The following is a 14906-nucleotide window of genomic DNA, read 5'->3' on the forward strand; positions in this document are numbered from 1 at the left end:
TTAAAGGGTACTAGAAAGCAAAAGCAAAATGATTTTTTTGCTCACTATTGAAAATGATTTCTACCACTAACCTCTGTTCATAGAGACAATGGAAGTGACTTTCCTTATTAGAAACGCCAATCCTGTATCCCCCATTCCCTGGTAGCACCAGCAGAAACACTGGCTTCTTTTAATCTCATTTCCCCATAAAACATATTCCCATAGAAACATGGGAAGAACAAGTTTGGAAGGAAAAATAAATTCAGAGAATAGGAGGGACATTCAATGAAGACACTCATTTCGAGACTCTTCTCTCAAGCCAACCCTCCTGCTGTCTGTCTTCACACCCCATCAACCTACCAAACTGTTCCTCGCGTTCATCATATTGCTCTTAAAATTCTACCTTCCCTTTGAAGGAGTCTCAGATTGGTCCATTTCTGCTACCTCATCCCAGCTGTACTCTTCTGTGCAAAAATCTAAATAAACAAAGTCCTCTTTTCCATCCACCTTCCCCAATCCAGTCACCTGTCAGCAGCAGAACATCCTTCCTTATAAGCCAAATTCTATGCATTTACATAAATATATGATGGAAAAGCACAGTTTTATTTTCCTTATTATTTTTTAAAGATTTTATTTATTTGACACGAGAGAGAGAGAGAGCACAAGCAGGGGGAACAGCAGACAGAGGGAGAGGGAGAAGCAGACTCCCCGCTGAGTGGGAAGCCTAATGCAGGTCCGATCCCAGGACCCTGGGATCATGACCTGAGCCGAAGACAGACCCTTAACTGACTGAGCCACCCAGGTGCCCCTGAAAAGCAGTTTTAAAGTGATGAAAGAAAACACAAATGGTATGATATTGTACATATTTTACTACAGCTCACTTTTTCCACTCAATATATTGTCACAGAGATCTCATGGTAGTACAACTAGAATAATCTCATTTTTAAGAAAAAGTAGTTCCCTAGTATCCACGATATAGATTTTTCCATTTTATTTAACCATTCTCCTGCTGATTAGCATTTAGATTATTTACAATGCTTGTAAAAATGTTCCTTTGTGCATAGGTGTGGGTATTTCTCTAGCAGCAAAGTGAAATTGCTGGTTAGAACGCATATGCATTTAAATTTTTTTTTTTTTTTAAGTAGGCTCCATGCCTAGCGTGAAGCCCAACTCAGAGCTTGAACTCACAACCCTGAGATCAAGACCTGAGCTGAGATAGAGAGTTGGATGCTTAGCCAACTGAGCCACCCAGGTGCCCCTGCATTTAACATTTTAATAGACACTGCCAAATTGTCCTCCAAAGAGTATCAATACCACTCCCATCAACAATACACACAAGACCCATTTTTTCCACACCCTCCCTCAAATTTTATTATCCAGCTTTCTTATTTTGATTCATCGAACGTGGGGGAAATGGTAACTATTTTAATTTTCATTACTAGTGAGGTTTTATATATTTACTGATTTATATATTTACTGATTTATATATTCACTGATTATTTTTTCTTTTTGTGAACTGTTCAGAATGCTTTGCTTATTTTTCTAATTATCTCTTTCTTATTAATTTGAAGGACATATTAATATGTTCTGGATATTAGTACTTTGCCATATAATTTGCAAATATCTTCCTCTAGTCTAATTGTATCCTGCATATGGAATTTGTAGGCCTTTATATGCCTTCTATTATTATTCCTAAATATATCATTACTCTTTTACTCTACTCAAAATATGCTATGTTCTACCTAAGAATTCAATAATTTTGTTACCAATAATTTTGTTATTCTCTTAATCTCATCCTGCATATCTAATATTTACAAAATGTTGAATGGCATCATATACATAAACATTTTTTGATAATTTTAGATGGTAGGAAAAGCCTACTTTGCATATAGGTTTTGACATTACAGTAGGGAGAAGTAATTTGGAACTATTATCTACAACAGTGGTTCTCAAAGTTGGCTGCACACTGGAATCACCTGGGGAGTTTTAAACACTATACATGCCTGGATCTCATTCCCAAAGATTCTGATTTAATTGGTCTGGAGTATGGCCTGGGCACTAGGATTTTAATTTCTCCAGGTGATTTTACTATGTGGCCAAGTTTGAAGACAACTCTACTAAATTTTTTTTTGTCATAAAATATACATAGCATAAAATTTATCACTTTAATATGTACAATTCAGTGGCGTTAAGTACATTCACAATGCTGTACAACCATCGCTCCTACTTCCAGAATTTATTCATCATCATCCCAAACAGAAACTCTGTATGCATTTAGCAATAACTCCCCATTCCTACTCTTCCCTGGCCCTGGTAAACTCTACTTTCTGTCTCATTTGCCCATTCTAGATACATCATTTAAGCAGAATCACACACAATATTTGTCTTTTCTGTTTGGTTTATTTCACTTAGCATAATGTTTCTACTCTTTGGGTAGAAGAGGCCAGACCTATGCTTTTTCAAAACAACACCCAAAAAACCTAAATTGACAGCTCATTAATATCTTCTAAGTAAAACATGTGAAGACCTGTGACTCACTTCTTCCTAATGAAGCAATCACTGTGCTGAATGTTTCTTAAGGTTTTTCCTGAAAACTGGTGAGGAATTACTATCCTATTGCATCATCACCCCAAGGGAATATTAAAGCAACAAAGACTGCCCCAGTGAGAGTAAGAGGAGGACAGTAAGTTCAGGTGAAGAAAGGGAAGGGGCAAGGGAAAAAGTAGCACATTTTTTTAAAAGTATAATTACTGTAGAATATTTATATTAGTTTTAGGTGTACAATATACTGGTTTGACAATTCTATATATTACTCAGTGCTCACCAAAGTAAGTGTAGTCACCATCTGTCACCATACAATGTTATTACAACATTATTGACTACATTCCCTATTCTGTTTCACCTCCTTGACTTATTTTATAACTAGAAGTTTGTACCTCTTAATCCCCTTTATCTATTTTGCCCATCCCCCCACTCACCTCCCCTCTGGCAACAACCAGTTTGTTCTCTCTATTTAAGAGTCTGTTTTGTTTTTTAGATTCCACATATAAGTGAAATCATACAGTATTTGTCTTTCTCAGTCTTATTTCATTAGCTTAACACCCTGTAGGTGCATCCATGTTGCTGCAAAAGGCAAGATCTCATTCTTTTTAATGGCTGAGTAATATTCCATTGTATATATACTACCTCTTCTTTATCCATTCATCTGTGGATGGCTACTTGGGCTGCTTCCATATCCTGGCTATCGTAAATAATGCTGCAATAAACACGGGGTGCATACAACTTTTTGAATCAGTGTTTTTGTTTTCTTTGGGTAAATTCCCAGTAGTGGAATTACTGGATCACATGGTATTTCTATTTTTAATTTTTTAAATTTTTTTAAAAAAACTTCTAAGTTTATTTACGTGATCTCTACACCCCATGTGGGGCTCGAACTCATGACCCCGAGATCAAGAGTTGCATGCTCTTCCGACTGAACCAGCCAGGCGCCCCACTATTTTTTTAAAAGTCTTTTTTTTGTTTGTTTAAGAGAACGCAAAGGGTTTGGGGAGGAGCAGAGGAAGAGGGAGAGAGAGAATCTTAAGCAGGTTCCACGTGCAGCATAGAACCCAATGTGGGGCTCGATCTCATGACCCTGAAATCATGACCTGAACTGAAACCAAGAATTGGTTGCGTAACCAACTGAGCCACCCAGGTGCCCCAGAGCCCCAGTATTTTTAATTTTTTGAGAAACCTCCATTGTTTTCCACAGTGGCTGCACCAATGTACATTTCCACCAATAGTGCACAAATGTTCGATTTTCTCTACATTACCACCAAACTTATTTCTTGTCTTTTCGATACTAGCCTTTCTGATAGATGTGAGGTGATATTTTATTGTGGTTTTCGTTTGTATTTCATTGATAATAAGTGGTGCTGAGCATCTCTTCATGTGTCTGTTGGCCATCTGTAGGTCTTCTTTGGAAAAATGTCTATTTAGATTTTCTACCCATTTTTTAATTGGATTGTTTGTTTTTTTGGTATTGATTTGTATAACTTCTTTATATATTTTGGATATTAACCCCGTAACAGCTATATCATCTGTAAATATCTTCTCATATTCAATAGGCTGCCTTTGGTTTTGTTGACCATTTGCTGTGCAAAATATATTTATTCTGGCATAGTCCCAATAGTTTATTTTTGCTTTGTTTTCCTTGCCTGAAAGGACATATCCATAAATATGTTGCAAAGGCAATGTCCAAGAGATCACTGCCTATGTTTTCTTCTAAGAGTTCTATGGTTTCAGGTCTCCCGTTTAGGTCTTTAATCCATTTTGAGTTTTATTTTTATGTATGGTGAAAGTAAGTGGTCAAGTTTCATTCTTCTTCTTTTTTTTAAAGATTTTATTTATTTGACAGAGAGACACAGTGAGAGGGGGAACACAAGCAGGGGAAGTGGGAGAGGGAGAAGCAGACCTCCCACCAAGCAGGGAGCCAAATGTGGGGCTTAATCCCAGAACCCTGGGATCATGACCTGAGCCAAAGGCAGACGCTTAACGACTGAGCCACCCAGGCGCCCCAGTCAAGTTTATTCTTTTGCATGTAGCTGTCCAGTTTTCCCAATACCATCTTTTTTTTTTTAAAGATTTTATTTATCTATTTGACAGAGAGAGACAGCGAGAGAGGGAATACAAGGAGGGGGGTTGTGAGAGGGAGAAGCAGGCTTCCCGCTGAGGAGGGAGCCCGATGTGGGGCTCGATCCCAGGACTCTGGGATCATGATCTGAGCCGAAGGCAGATGCTCAATGGCTGAGCTACCCAAGCGCCCCCCCAATACCATTTTTTGATGAGAGTATCTTTTCCCCACTGCATATTCTTGCTTTTGTGGTCATAGATTAACGGACCATAAAATGGATTTATTTCTGGGCTCTTTATTCTGTTCTATTGATCTTTGTGCCTATTTTTGTGCCACTACCATACTGTTTTGATTACTATAGCTTTGTAGTATATTTTGAAATCTGGATTTGTGATACTTCCAGCTATGTTCTTCTCTCTCAAGATTGCTTTGGCTATTTGGGGTCTTTCGTGATTCCATACAAGTTTTAGGATTCTTTGTTCTAATTCTGCGAATAATATTGCTAGAATTTTGATAGGGATTGCACTGAATCTGTAGATTGCTTTGGGAAGTATGGAAATTTTAATGATATTAATTAATTAATTTTTAAATTTTAAGTAGGCTCCACACCCAATGTGGGGCTTGAACTCATGATCCTGAGATTAAGAGTTGCATGCTCTACTGACTGAGCCAGACAGGCACCCCTTAATATTAATTCTTCCAATCCATGAGCATAGAATATCTTTCCATTTGTTTATGTTGTCTTCAATTTCTTTCATCGATATCTTACAGTTTTCTGAGTATAGGTCTTTCACCTCTTTGGTTAAGTTTATTCCTAAGTATTTTATTCTTTTTGGTGCAATTGTAAATGGAATTGTTTTCTTCATTTCTCTTTCTTCTACTTTGTTATTAGTGTATAGAAAGCAACAAATTTCTGTATATTAATTTTGTATCCTGCAACTTTACTGAACTGATTTATCAGTTCTAATAGTTTTTTGGTGGAGTATTTAAGTTTTCTATATATAGTACCATGTCATCTGCAAATAGTGATGGGGTTTTACTTCTTCTTTACCAATTGGATGCCTTTTATTTCTTTTTCTTGTCTGACTGCTGTGGCTAAGACTTCCAGTACTAAGCTGAATAAAAGTGGTAAGAGTGGACATCCTTGTCTTGTTCCTGGTCTTAGAGGAAAAGTTCTCAGTTTTTCACCACTGAGCATATGATGTTAGTTGTGGACTTTTCATATACGGCCTTTATTATGTTGAGGTATGGTAAATGCAGTATGTTTTATCATGAACAGATGTTGTATTACGTCAAATACTTTTTATGTATCTCATGAGATAATCATATGGTTTTTAACCTTCCTCTTGTTAATATGATATATCACATTGATTTATTTGTGAATATTGAACCACTCTTGCATTCTTGGAATAAGTCCCATTTGATCATGGTGAAAGATCTTTTTCTTAAATGTACTGTTGAATTCAGTTTGCTAATATTTTGTTGAGGATTTTTACACCTATGTGCATCAGCGATATTGGCCTACAGTTTTCTTTTTTGTAGTGTCTTTTTCTGGTTTTGATATCACGGTAATGCTGGCCTCACAGAATGAATTTGAAAATTTCTCTTCCTTCTTTATTTTTTGGAATAGTTTGAGAACAGATATCAACTCTTCTTTAAATATTTGGTAGAATTCACCTGTGAAGACATCTGGTCCTAGACTTCTGTTTGTTGGGAGTTTTTTGTTTTTTGTTTTATTTGTTATTATTTTTTTAAAGTGTGTTTGTTTGTTTGTTTATGTAATCTCCACATCCAACGTGGGGCTTGAACTCAGGACCCCGAGGGTAAGAGTCACATACTCTTCTGACTGAGCCAGCCAAGTGCCAGGTGCCCCGGAAGTTTTCTGTTTGTTTTTTGTTTTTTTACAATTCAGTTTCATTACTAGTAACTGGTCTGTTCAGATTTTCTATTTCTTGCTGATTCAATTTTTGGAAGAGTATATGTTTCTAGGAACTTACCATTTTTTTTTAGGTTGTCCAATTTACTGGCACATAATTTTTCACAATATGCTCTTATAATCCTTTATATATCTTTTTTTTTTTAAAGATTTTATTTATTTGACAGAGAGATAGCAAGAACAGAACACAAGCAGGGGGAGTGGGAAAGAGAGAAGCAGGCTTCCCACAGAACAGGGAGCCCGATGTGGGGCTCGATCCCCGGACCCTGGGATCATGACCTGAGCCAAAGGCAGACTCTTAACGACTGAGCCACCCAGGAGCCCCAATTTTTTATATTTCTATGGTGTCAGTTGTTACTTCTCTTAATTTCTGATTTTATCCCTTTATCATTATGTAGTGCTTTCTTTGTCTCAAAAAGGACTGAATTTTAACCAATAATCCTGGACTGGTCTTTCCAGAGATGTTTCTTCTATAACTATAATCTTTGCCTGGATCTCTTCTAAGACAAATTCCAAGAAGATTTACAACTTCCCAAGAACAAGAGAATCCTACTGGACTCAAGTGTGGTAAAGAGCAGAACTGATTTCCCACCAGCAAAATCATAATCATTGCTTAAAGACTCTTCAAGCAATGATGTAATTCCTAAATTCAAAGTGTAGTCTGGTAATTAGTAGCACCACTGGCATCACCTGGGATCTTGCTACAAGGGAGATTCTCAGGTTCCACTCAAGACCAACTGATTCACAGTCTGAATTTAAATGACAAGACTCTCAGGTAATTCTTAGGTACACTGAAGTTTGAGAAGCACAATTTAGCCCATTCTCTGGTTTCTGGTCTGAAGTATCCTATAAAATTTTGCTAACCTGGCTTTCAAAATCTCTGAAAAAGATGATTTCATTAACTCTGGGGTTGCAGAATCTACACTAAATTAATGATTTCTTCTGCTAAGCCTTATCTCAACTTCCTTCAACTCATAGCCAGGAGGCAGGCAGATATGGGATAAGTTCTAGCCACTATTCTTTTTTTTTTGAAAGATTTTATTTATTTATTTGACAGAGAGAGACACAGCGATCAAAGAAACACAAGCAGGGGGAGTGGGAGAGGGAGAAGCAGGCTTCCCGTGGAGCAGGGAGCCTGATGCGGGGCTCGATCCCAGGATCCCAGGATCCCAGGATTATGACCTGAGCAGAAGGCAGACACTTAATGACTGAGCCACCCAGGTGTGCCTCTAGTCACTATTCTTAAAGGTGCCTAGAAATGCAAGTTTTCATTTTAGCACTAAAAATATTAGAGCTATGTATTTTTTCACACACACACACAAGACTTCATCAGGATCAAGATATATTTATAATAGTTTCTGTTTTTAAGTAAATGTTTATGTAAACATTCTATTTACTAACATAGTATTATACCTGTACCAAAACCAAAAATTAATAAGAAACAACAAAAACCAAAACTACAGAGCTGTTTCCTAAAAGAATCAGAGCATTTAGTTCACATAGAACTTAAGATATTCTATCACACGTAATTTCAATTTGTGTAGGTGACAACTGTGATAGTTGTTAGAGCAAGTCAAGAAATTCCTTTAAAACAGTAAATGTTAGGCGCCTGGGTGGCTCAGTCGTTGGGCGTCTGCCTTTGGCTCAGATCATGATCCCGGGGTCCTGGGATCGAGCCCCGCATTGCTCTCCCTGCTCAGCAGGAAGCCTGCTTCTCCCTCTCCCACTTGCCCTGCTTGTGTTCCCTCTCTCGCTGTGTCTTTCTCTCTGTCAAATAAGTAAATAACATCTTAAAAAAAATAAAAATAAAACAGTAAATGTTTAGTGTAGATTAGCTGAAATACTCAACCTGAGTGATGATCACAACATAGTTTTACAGAAAGAGAGAGAGGGAGAGAGAGAAAGCACTGGCAATATGGACTCGACCCTTTAATTCCATTTCTGTTTATCACTAACTTGCTTCATAAATTGCTTCCTCTCTTTATGTCTCAATTTTTCAATATATTGTCACCTGTACTGTCCCACTTCATTGCTGAGCCAAATAAAAATTCCAGGTTCACTAACTTTCTGTAAGTGAAAAACGAGTGAGAAATGGTATGTTCAGGTTACTCAAAAGTTAATATAGATAATATAAACAGTATTGATAATTGGTAATACTATCTTTGGGTGATGCCTTCATTTTCAAAGCGCTTTCCCATATAATACCTCATTTTTTCTTCCTCTGACTCCACAAAGTAGGAGGGCATATATTATTCTCATTTTCAGAAGATGAAACTGGGAACCAAGGCTATATGTGGTAGGATTGGGACTAGAGACTAGACCTTCCAACTCTAAAAAACCAGGCTAATTCTCAAATTTGTAAAGAATTAAAATAATGGAACACATAACATTGAACAATATCAAATATAATTTACTCTTTGGATGACTGAGAACTCATTTTAGGATAGCATATAGAATTATGTTTGTGAGTTAGGATCATCCATAGAAACATTAGTCATCTCTGTTGCATTCAGTGCAGATAAGGCGATTAATAGAGCTGTCTGGTTAACCCAAATCCAACTCTGTTACAGTGTACTTTTGGAATTTTATCACTTCAAGGAAGTCATGAATTACCCATTTGGTCTGAATTCTAGAATTGGTGTCCAATTAAATTTACTTGGTCCTTTATGGCTACTGATCATGTATGAGCTCTGCTTCCTTGACTATGAAAGAGGAATTATATATATACTCTGGAGGGCAAGGATTAAATGAGATACCCCTGTGAATAACTTAGTAGTGTGCCTTCCAAAACATAGTAGCTATAAAAGAGAAAAATAAGAGAAAGAAAAAGTTGTTGACATCTTCACCCAAACATAAAGTTCAACAAACTTGTACTTAAAAAAATTCTAGTTTAATATAAATATGAATATATTTTTTGTGTTTCTATGGTTATAAAAGTAATTCGTGTTTATTAGACAAATACAATGAAAATCACCCCTAATACCACCATGCATAGATAATCGCTGTCAATATTTTGGTTTTACAGTAAATAGATTTACATCTCTCTGAAGTTTTACACACACGCAACAAACAGAGGCAACTTTTGTGTGCATGTTTTAAACAAATGAAATTGATTAACTCAATTATGTATTCCCTGAAAAAAAAATCTAGCCCTCTCCCAAAGAAACAAAATATAAAGCATTAAACAAAGTACTAAATAAAGCACTAGAATTAGAGTACATAAGAAATATTATTTTACAAACAGTTAAAAACTACTGGAACTCTATCCCATTGCAATACAGAACAAGTCGGCATTTTTGGTGTCTAATATTTCACTGAATAGTAAATTTCTGGTCTCTTTTGGGAGCTGCTCATCTCATGTAAATTCTAAACATCACTACTATAATTTATTCAAGCACTTTGTTCCCAGATTTTCCTATTATAAACAGTGCCATGAACATATATCTTTGCTCACCTGGTAGGCATGACATACACATGTTAAATTTTGATATGCACTGCCACCCTGCTTTCTGGAAAGATCATGCCACTGTACATTTCTATTGACAGGGTGTTAAAATGCTTGTATTCCCATTCCCTCTCCTACCTAGGTTTAGTCTGAAATAACACCCTGCTTTTACTATCATTAATAATGAAAGGTTTTGGGATCAATTAGGAAAAAAAGGTGACTGGCTCACATTAATAACAAGGATCTGAGGAAAACAATTGAGGAAAAAAAAGATCCGGGGTAGAAAACCCAGGATCCAAATACTCAGAAATTCCCATTTAATTAGGACCTGGGTTTTTCATCACCCTACTCACTCCTCCTCACCATGTGTTTTATTTGTTACGTATTACTTTTTGGTCATGATCTGTGGTGAGAAGGGAAAGGAGGGAACGTAGGACGATAAAGAAAATGCATGCCCCCAACAAAGTACCTCTGAGTCTGATCCCTGACTTGAGTATCAGCTTCCCTTGGATCCATCACTACACAAGGCTCTCCCAAGTGTATGTTTCACAAGAATAGGAAACAGCACAGTTACAAATGTTTTACCTCCAACATGAAAATTAAACTGTTCGCTATGACTTCTGAGGCCATAAGCCAAGTTTCATAACATGAAACTTGTCCATGATGATTTGATATAATCAAAACCTCGGATTATTTCAACCTAACACACCAAATGTGACAAAGAAGGAAAAAATGCCCATCACAGGAGAGGGCATAATGCCTCACATGCCTAACACAGTATTCTTAATCAGAAGCTTAGTTAGCTTTATAGATACCTTATATCTGAGGTACAGAGAAGATTCTTCACATCAATCAGGTAAAAAAAAGTTTTTTCACCTTATGTTTTCTTTAATTAGTCAGAATGGTCTTAAGAACAGAATAATAGGTATGAAGTGACAGGAAAAAAGTATAGATAATGCTTTCCTTTTCGAGCCATTATTTAGATAGTCTTTAAATATTCACAGAAAGATCTCTGAATCCAACAAGCAAACGATCACAATGTAGCTTTATAAAATATTGTATGGCTTTAGACCAAACTACAGGTTCAGACTCAGCAGGAAAAAAAGGGCCACCTCCTGAGGAGCAGCGTCAATGTCTACAGCCTGTGAACATGTACTCGGAAGACTTCCGATGCAGGTAACTACCATGCTGAATTTGTTTTACTCTGACTCTTAGGTCATCTATTGAACAGATACTATTATTTAGAATTCAGAGGTTATTTGGGTGCCGGGAGCTGTAGTAGATGGCAGTAAAGAATAGAAACCAAATCCCTGCTCTCAAATTCCAGCTAGAGAGATCCCAGGTAAGTATAAATGTTAATGAATAAGATAATTTCAGGTAGTAATCAGTGTTTCCAAGACAGTAAAATAGGGGATGTGTTAGGCAGTGACTTGGTGGCAAGGAGAAGCTCCATTAGATGGGATAATCAAGAAAGGCTTGTCTCAGGAGGTGACGTCTGAGCTAGATTTCGATTAGGATAAGGTTACGCATGTAATGATCTGGGAGAACAACGTTTCAGGCAGAGGAAATAGCCAACGCGAAAGAATGGGCTTGGAGTGTTGGACGAAAAGAGGGCCAGGGTGGCCAGAGCACAGTGACTGAGGGGGAGACTGAAGAATGGAACTGAAAGAGGTTGGATTCTCGGATTTTACAGGGCTTCAGAGGCCATGGCAGAGTCTGAATTTGATTCTAGGAATAGTGGAAAGCCATTAAAGGGCTTAAATAAGGCGGTGATATGAGTGGATTTAAGTTTTGGAAAAAACCTCTAGTGGTTCCGTGAAGTATAGACTACAGCAGGGCAAGAGTATCAAGAAGGAGAGCAATAGAATCGATCAAATGAAATAGTCTCTACGTGAGAGATACTGGGCTTGGGCGAGGGTGGTGACAGGAACTGAGGAGAATGGTCAGATTCAGGGCACATCTCAGAGCTGAACTGAGACGACGCGGAGTGAGGGCGAAACAGGGAAACAAAGCGTTGCTCCTATGCCAGCACTTAAGCGACCAGACGGACAGTGGGGCTGGTGGAGCACTCAGAGTGAGTGCTGTAAGCTGGGCTGTAAACAGGATATAGAAGGGACATAAAGCCCACGGGCCAGATGAGACCACTTGGAAAGAAACTAAAGATACAGACATGCCAATACTGGTCACTGAGAACAGGAGGAAGAGCCAGCGGAAGAGCGGAGAAGGAGCACCGTGAGGTGGGAGGACATTCGGAGAGTGTGGGGTCAGACACAGAGAGCAGGAAGTGTTTTAAAGGAAGGAATAATCAACTGTGTCAAATGCCGTTGGAAGACTGAATAAGATAAGGAAAGAAAATGCACAACTGGATTTAGCAAGAGAAGAGTACATTAATAAAGAAATAAGGTAGGAAAATATGTTATAAAAAGGGCACTTGATCTTGATCAAGCTATCACTTTCAATGAAAGCTGAGATGGACCACCTCAGCAAAATTCCTGAGGATTTCCCTCATCAAAGCAAGAGGAGAGAAGCAATGACTCAGAAGGGTGTCCTTCTGAGTTTTCCATTCTTATTCCCTAGAAAGGGGAACCTTCCTTGGTGACAGTATGGTGGTATTCAGAATTTACATGGAAAGAGGAGCAACTTAGCCCAAAAGACTAACAGTTTACTTGCCCTGCTTGATGGTGACTGATCAAAGTCCAAACAGTCACCTGTCCAAGCAAACCAATTCTGAGCTACAAGTTTATCTAACCCAACGGCCCAAGTGAAAGGAAAGAACTGCCAACCAAGGAGGAGAGCATTCTTCTGACACTACATTCTCTTCCCCAAGGCTGCTACCGCCTTGCTGTCAGAACCCAGCCTGTATCTCTCTCCGCTGGTATCACCGAGCACAGAACTGAGAAGTGTGATCCGAGGCCTGCCCACACCCGGGCCACTTGTCTTTCTGTCTCCTCCTCACTTCCCGCCCCTTACCTGGGTCATTTTGTCCACAGAGACTGGAATTCCATCGATGGTGAGAGGTGGCAGCTCGGAGTTAACCTCCTGTGGCGCAGGGGCGTGTTCTGCCAGGGCAGACTCCAGGTCTTCCAGGATCATGCTCTTGTACTTACGCACCTGCAGGGAATTAAGGGCAGCAGTAAACAAGATGCCCAACAAGCAGGGAGAGTTGGTGCCAAGCAACCGGAGAGGGGGTGGGGCTGCCTCCCTCAGCCACAGCACAGGCTTAAGAGCAAACACTTCTACAACTAGCAGATAAAAATACCCGCTGGCCCCAAAGATATCACACTGTACAGAATTAAAGTGAAAAGATGATGAAATTGCAGGTAATAACAGCAGAAAGGAGCCAGGGGGAAGTTCTACAGAAATACTGCTTCTTGCTTAAAATCACGTTTTCCCATTCAACGCCAACCCCATGACGGGTTCCAGATCTAATAGGAATGCATTTCCTGGGCCACCTGATAAAACCTAGCTGTGGCAGTTCACCACCAAAATCACCAACGACTTATGTCTCTGAAACTCTAGGCAACCTATCTGAAACTGCCACTACTTTCCTGCAAGGCCAGACTACGCAACAGGTGATTCAAGTGCTCGAGAGGCTGGCCTGGAAGGCATCGGAGGGAAAAACAAGCAGTGTATACTGTAGCTGTGTATCAGAGGTACCACTATCAGCAAGGCCCGGGCCAGAGAGAGGCCCGCGGGTCTAGCCCTCCTCCTTTCTGGTCCTCCCTGGTGACAGAGGTAACCTTCGAATCCATGATGTCTCTGTAGCTCCGACATGCCCAGGTCTGAACCAGGTATCATTGTTCTGACTCCTTTCCTTCCGCTACCAGTGAAGGGTCTCTCCAGAGACAGAGAACTTAGCAGCACATTTGTACATGCACACATTCCTCCATGATGAGCAGAAACGGTAGGCAGACACGGGATCCTACAACCACCAATAATGGGCTCATTCACTTACAAGAATACACAGTGGGATAAGGACACCTTAGGGGATAACAAAGAAGCCATGAAATTATGGAAATATAACAAGATGGGATAGGAAACGAACTTGCTTTCAGGGATCAAGCCATTATCTTAGGAAAAAAAGGGAAGAGAAAATGAGGTATCCAAAAATTACGACAATGTTCAAGTCCTGGGTTTTCTGCCCCAGACTGGACTCTCAATCAGGACAAACTTTCTTAGAAGTATCTCATTATGAGGATTAAAGAAGAAAGATTCCCATACTCCATCTCAAGCATGTAGAAAGTAAAAATTACTGTTGGCTACGAAGTACAACTTTTGCAGTGACAGAACCTTCCAAATAGGTCAACAATGAAGGGGATGAAAGAAAAATAGTACAAGCATGTTTAATCATTATCATCCCAGAGATTCAGTGGTAGCCTGGTTTCTAACACAAAAAAGAAAGTTTCAAAAATCATTGCCAATATATTTACTGTAACATAAACAGCTGGTGTTGCCATGCCAACTTTAAGGATTTATATTTTCTGCTTTCTAGGTTTCTGTAACCTATGTAGAGTTTTTATGCTACCAGCCCAGAGAAAAACCGCATCTTATAAGCCTAAGTTCTGGTCTTTGAACTTTAATATATCAGGTTAAATCATTATATCAGTATGTAGGCCAATAGCAAGAGTGAATGATAATAGTATAAAAATAAATTTCACTATGCTGGAAATACCTGGTATTCAAATACAGGAAATCATTAGATTATTACTATTACATTAGCTAGTTTCAAACAATTTTGGCCATTTTTATGGATCAGTAAAATTCTAGGAATTCATATCTAGGCATTTGGCTAAACTTATCAGTGCTATATAATGACTTAAAAATACCGTGAGTTTCAAAAAAAAAAAAAATTGCTGGTAGAGCATTCCTCCAAGTAATTTACAACAGAATAACTTTAGTTGTGACCACAGTGTTTTTAAGGTTGCTCAGTAAAG

At 38.6% G+C, this 14906-nt stretch overlaps 1 protein-coding gene across 8 annotated transcripts in view; it reads right to left on the minus strand.

Annotated features, from left to right (window-relative positions):
- The window catches only part of NRF1 (nuclear respiratory factor 1), a 139354-nt gene that overhangs the window by 53312 nt on the left and 71136 nt on the right, over positions 1-14906 (minus strand). For all 8 annotated transcript variants that reach the window (XR_010406382.1, XR_010406381.1, XM_064574958.1 and 5 more), the window contains exon 5: positions 12943-13083. Coding sequence is in view for 6 of the 8 variants with exons in the window: in XM_064574958.1 (XP_064431028.1) it covers positions 12943-13083 (141 nt within the window). In the remaining 2 variants the exon portion in view is untranslated. The remainder of the gene's footprint in view (positions 1-12942; positions 13084-14906) is intronic.

Source organism: Mirounga angustirostris, unplaced genomic scaffold (genome assembly GCF_029215605.1).
Source record: "Mirounga angustirostris isolate CCGP_5_RB_7025 unplaced genomic scaffold, mMirAng1.0.hap1 SCAF_12, whole genome shotgun sequence".
Lineage (NCBI taxonomy): Eukaryota > Metazoa > Chordata > Mammalia > Carnivora > Phocidae > Mirounga > Mirounga angustirostris.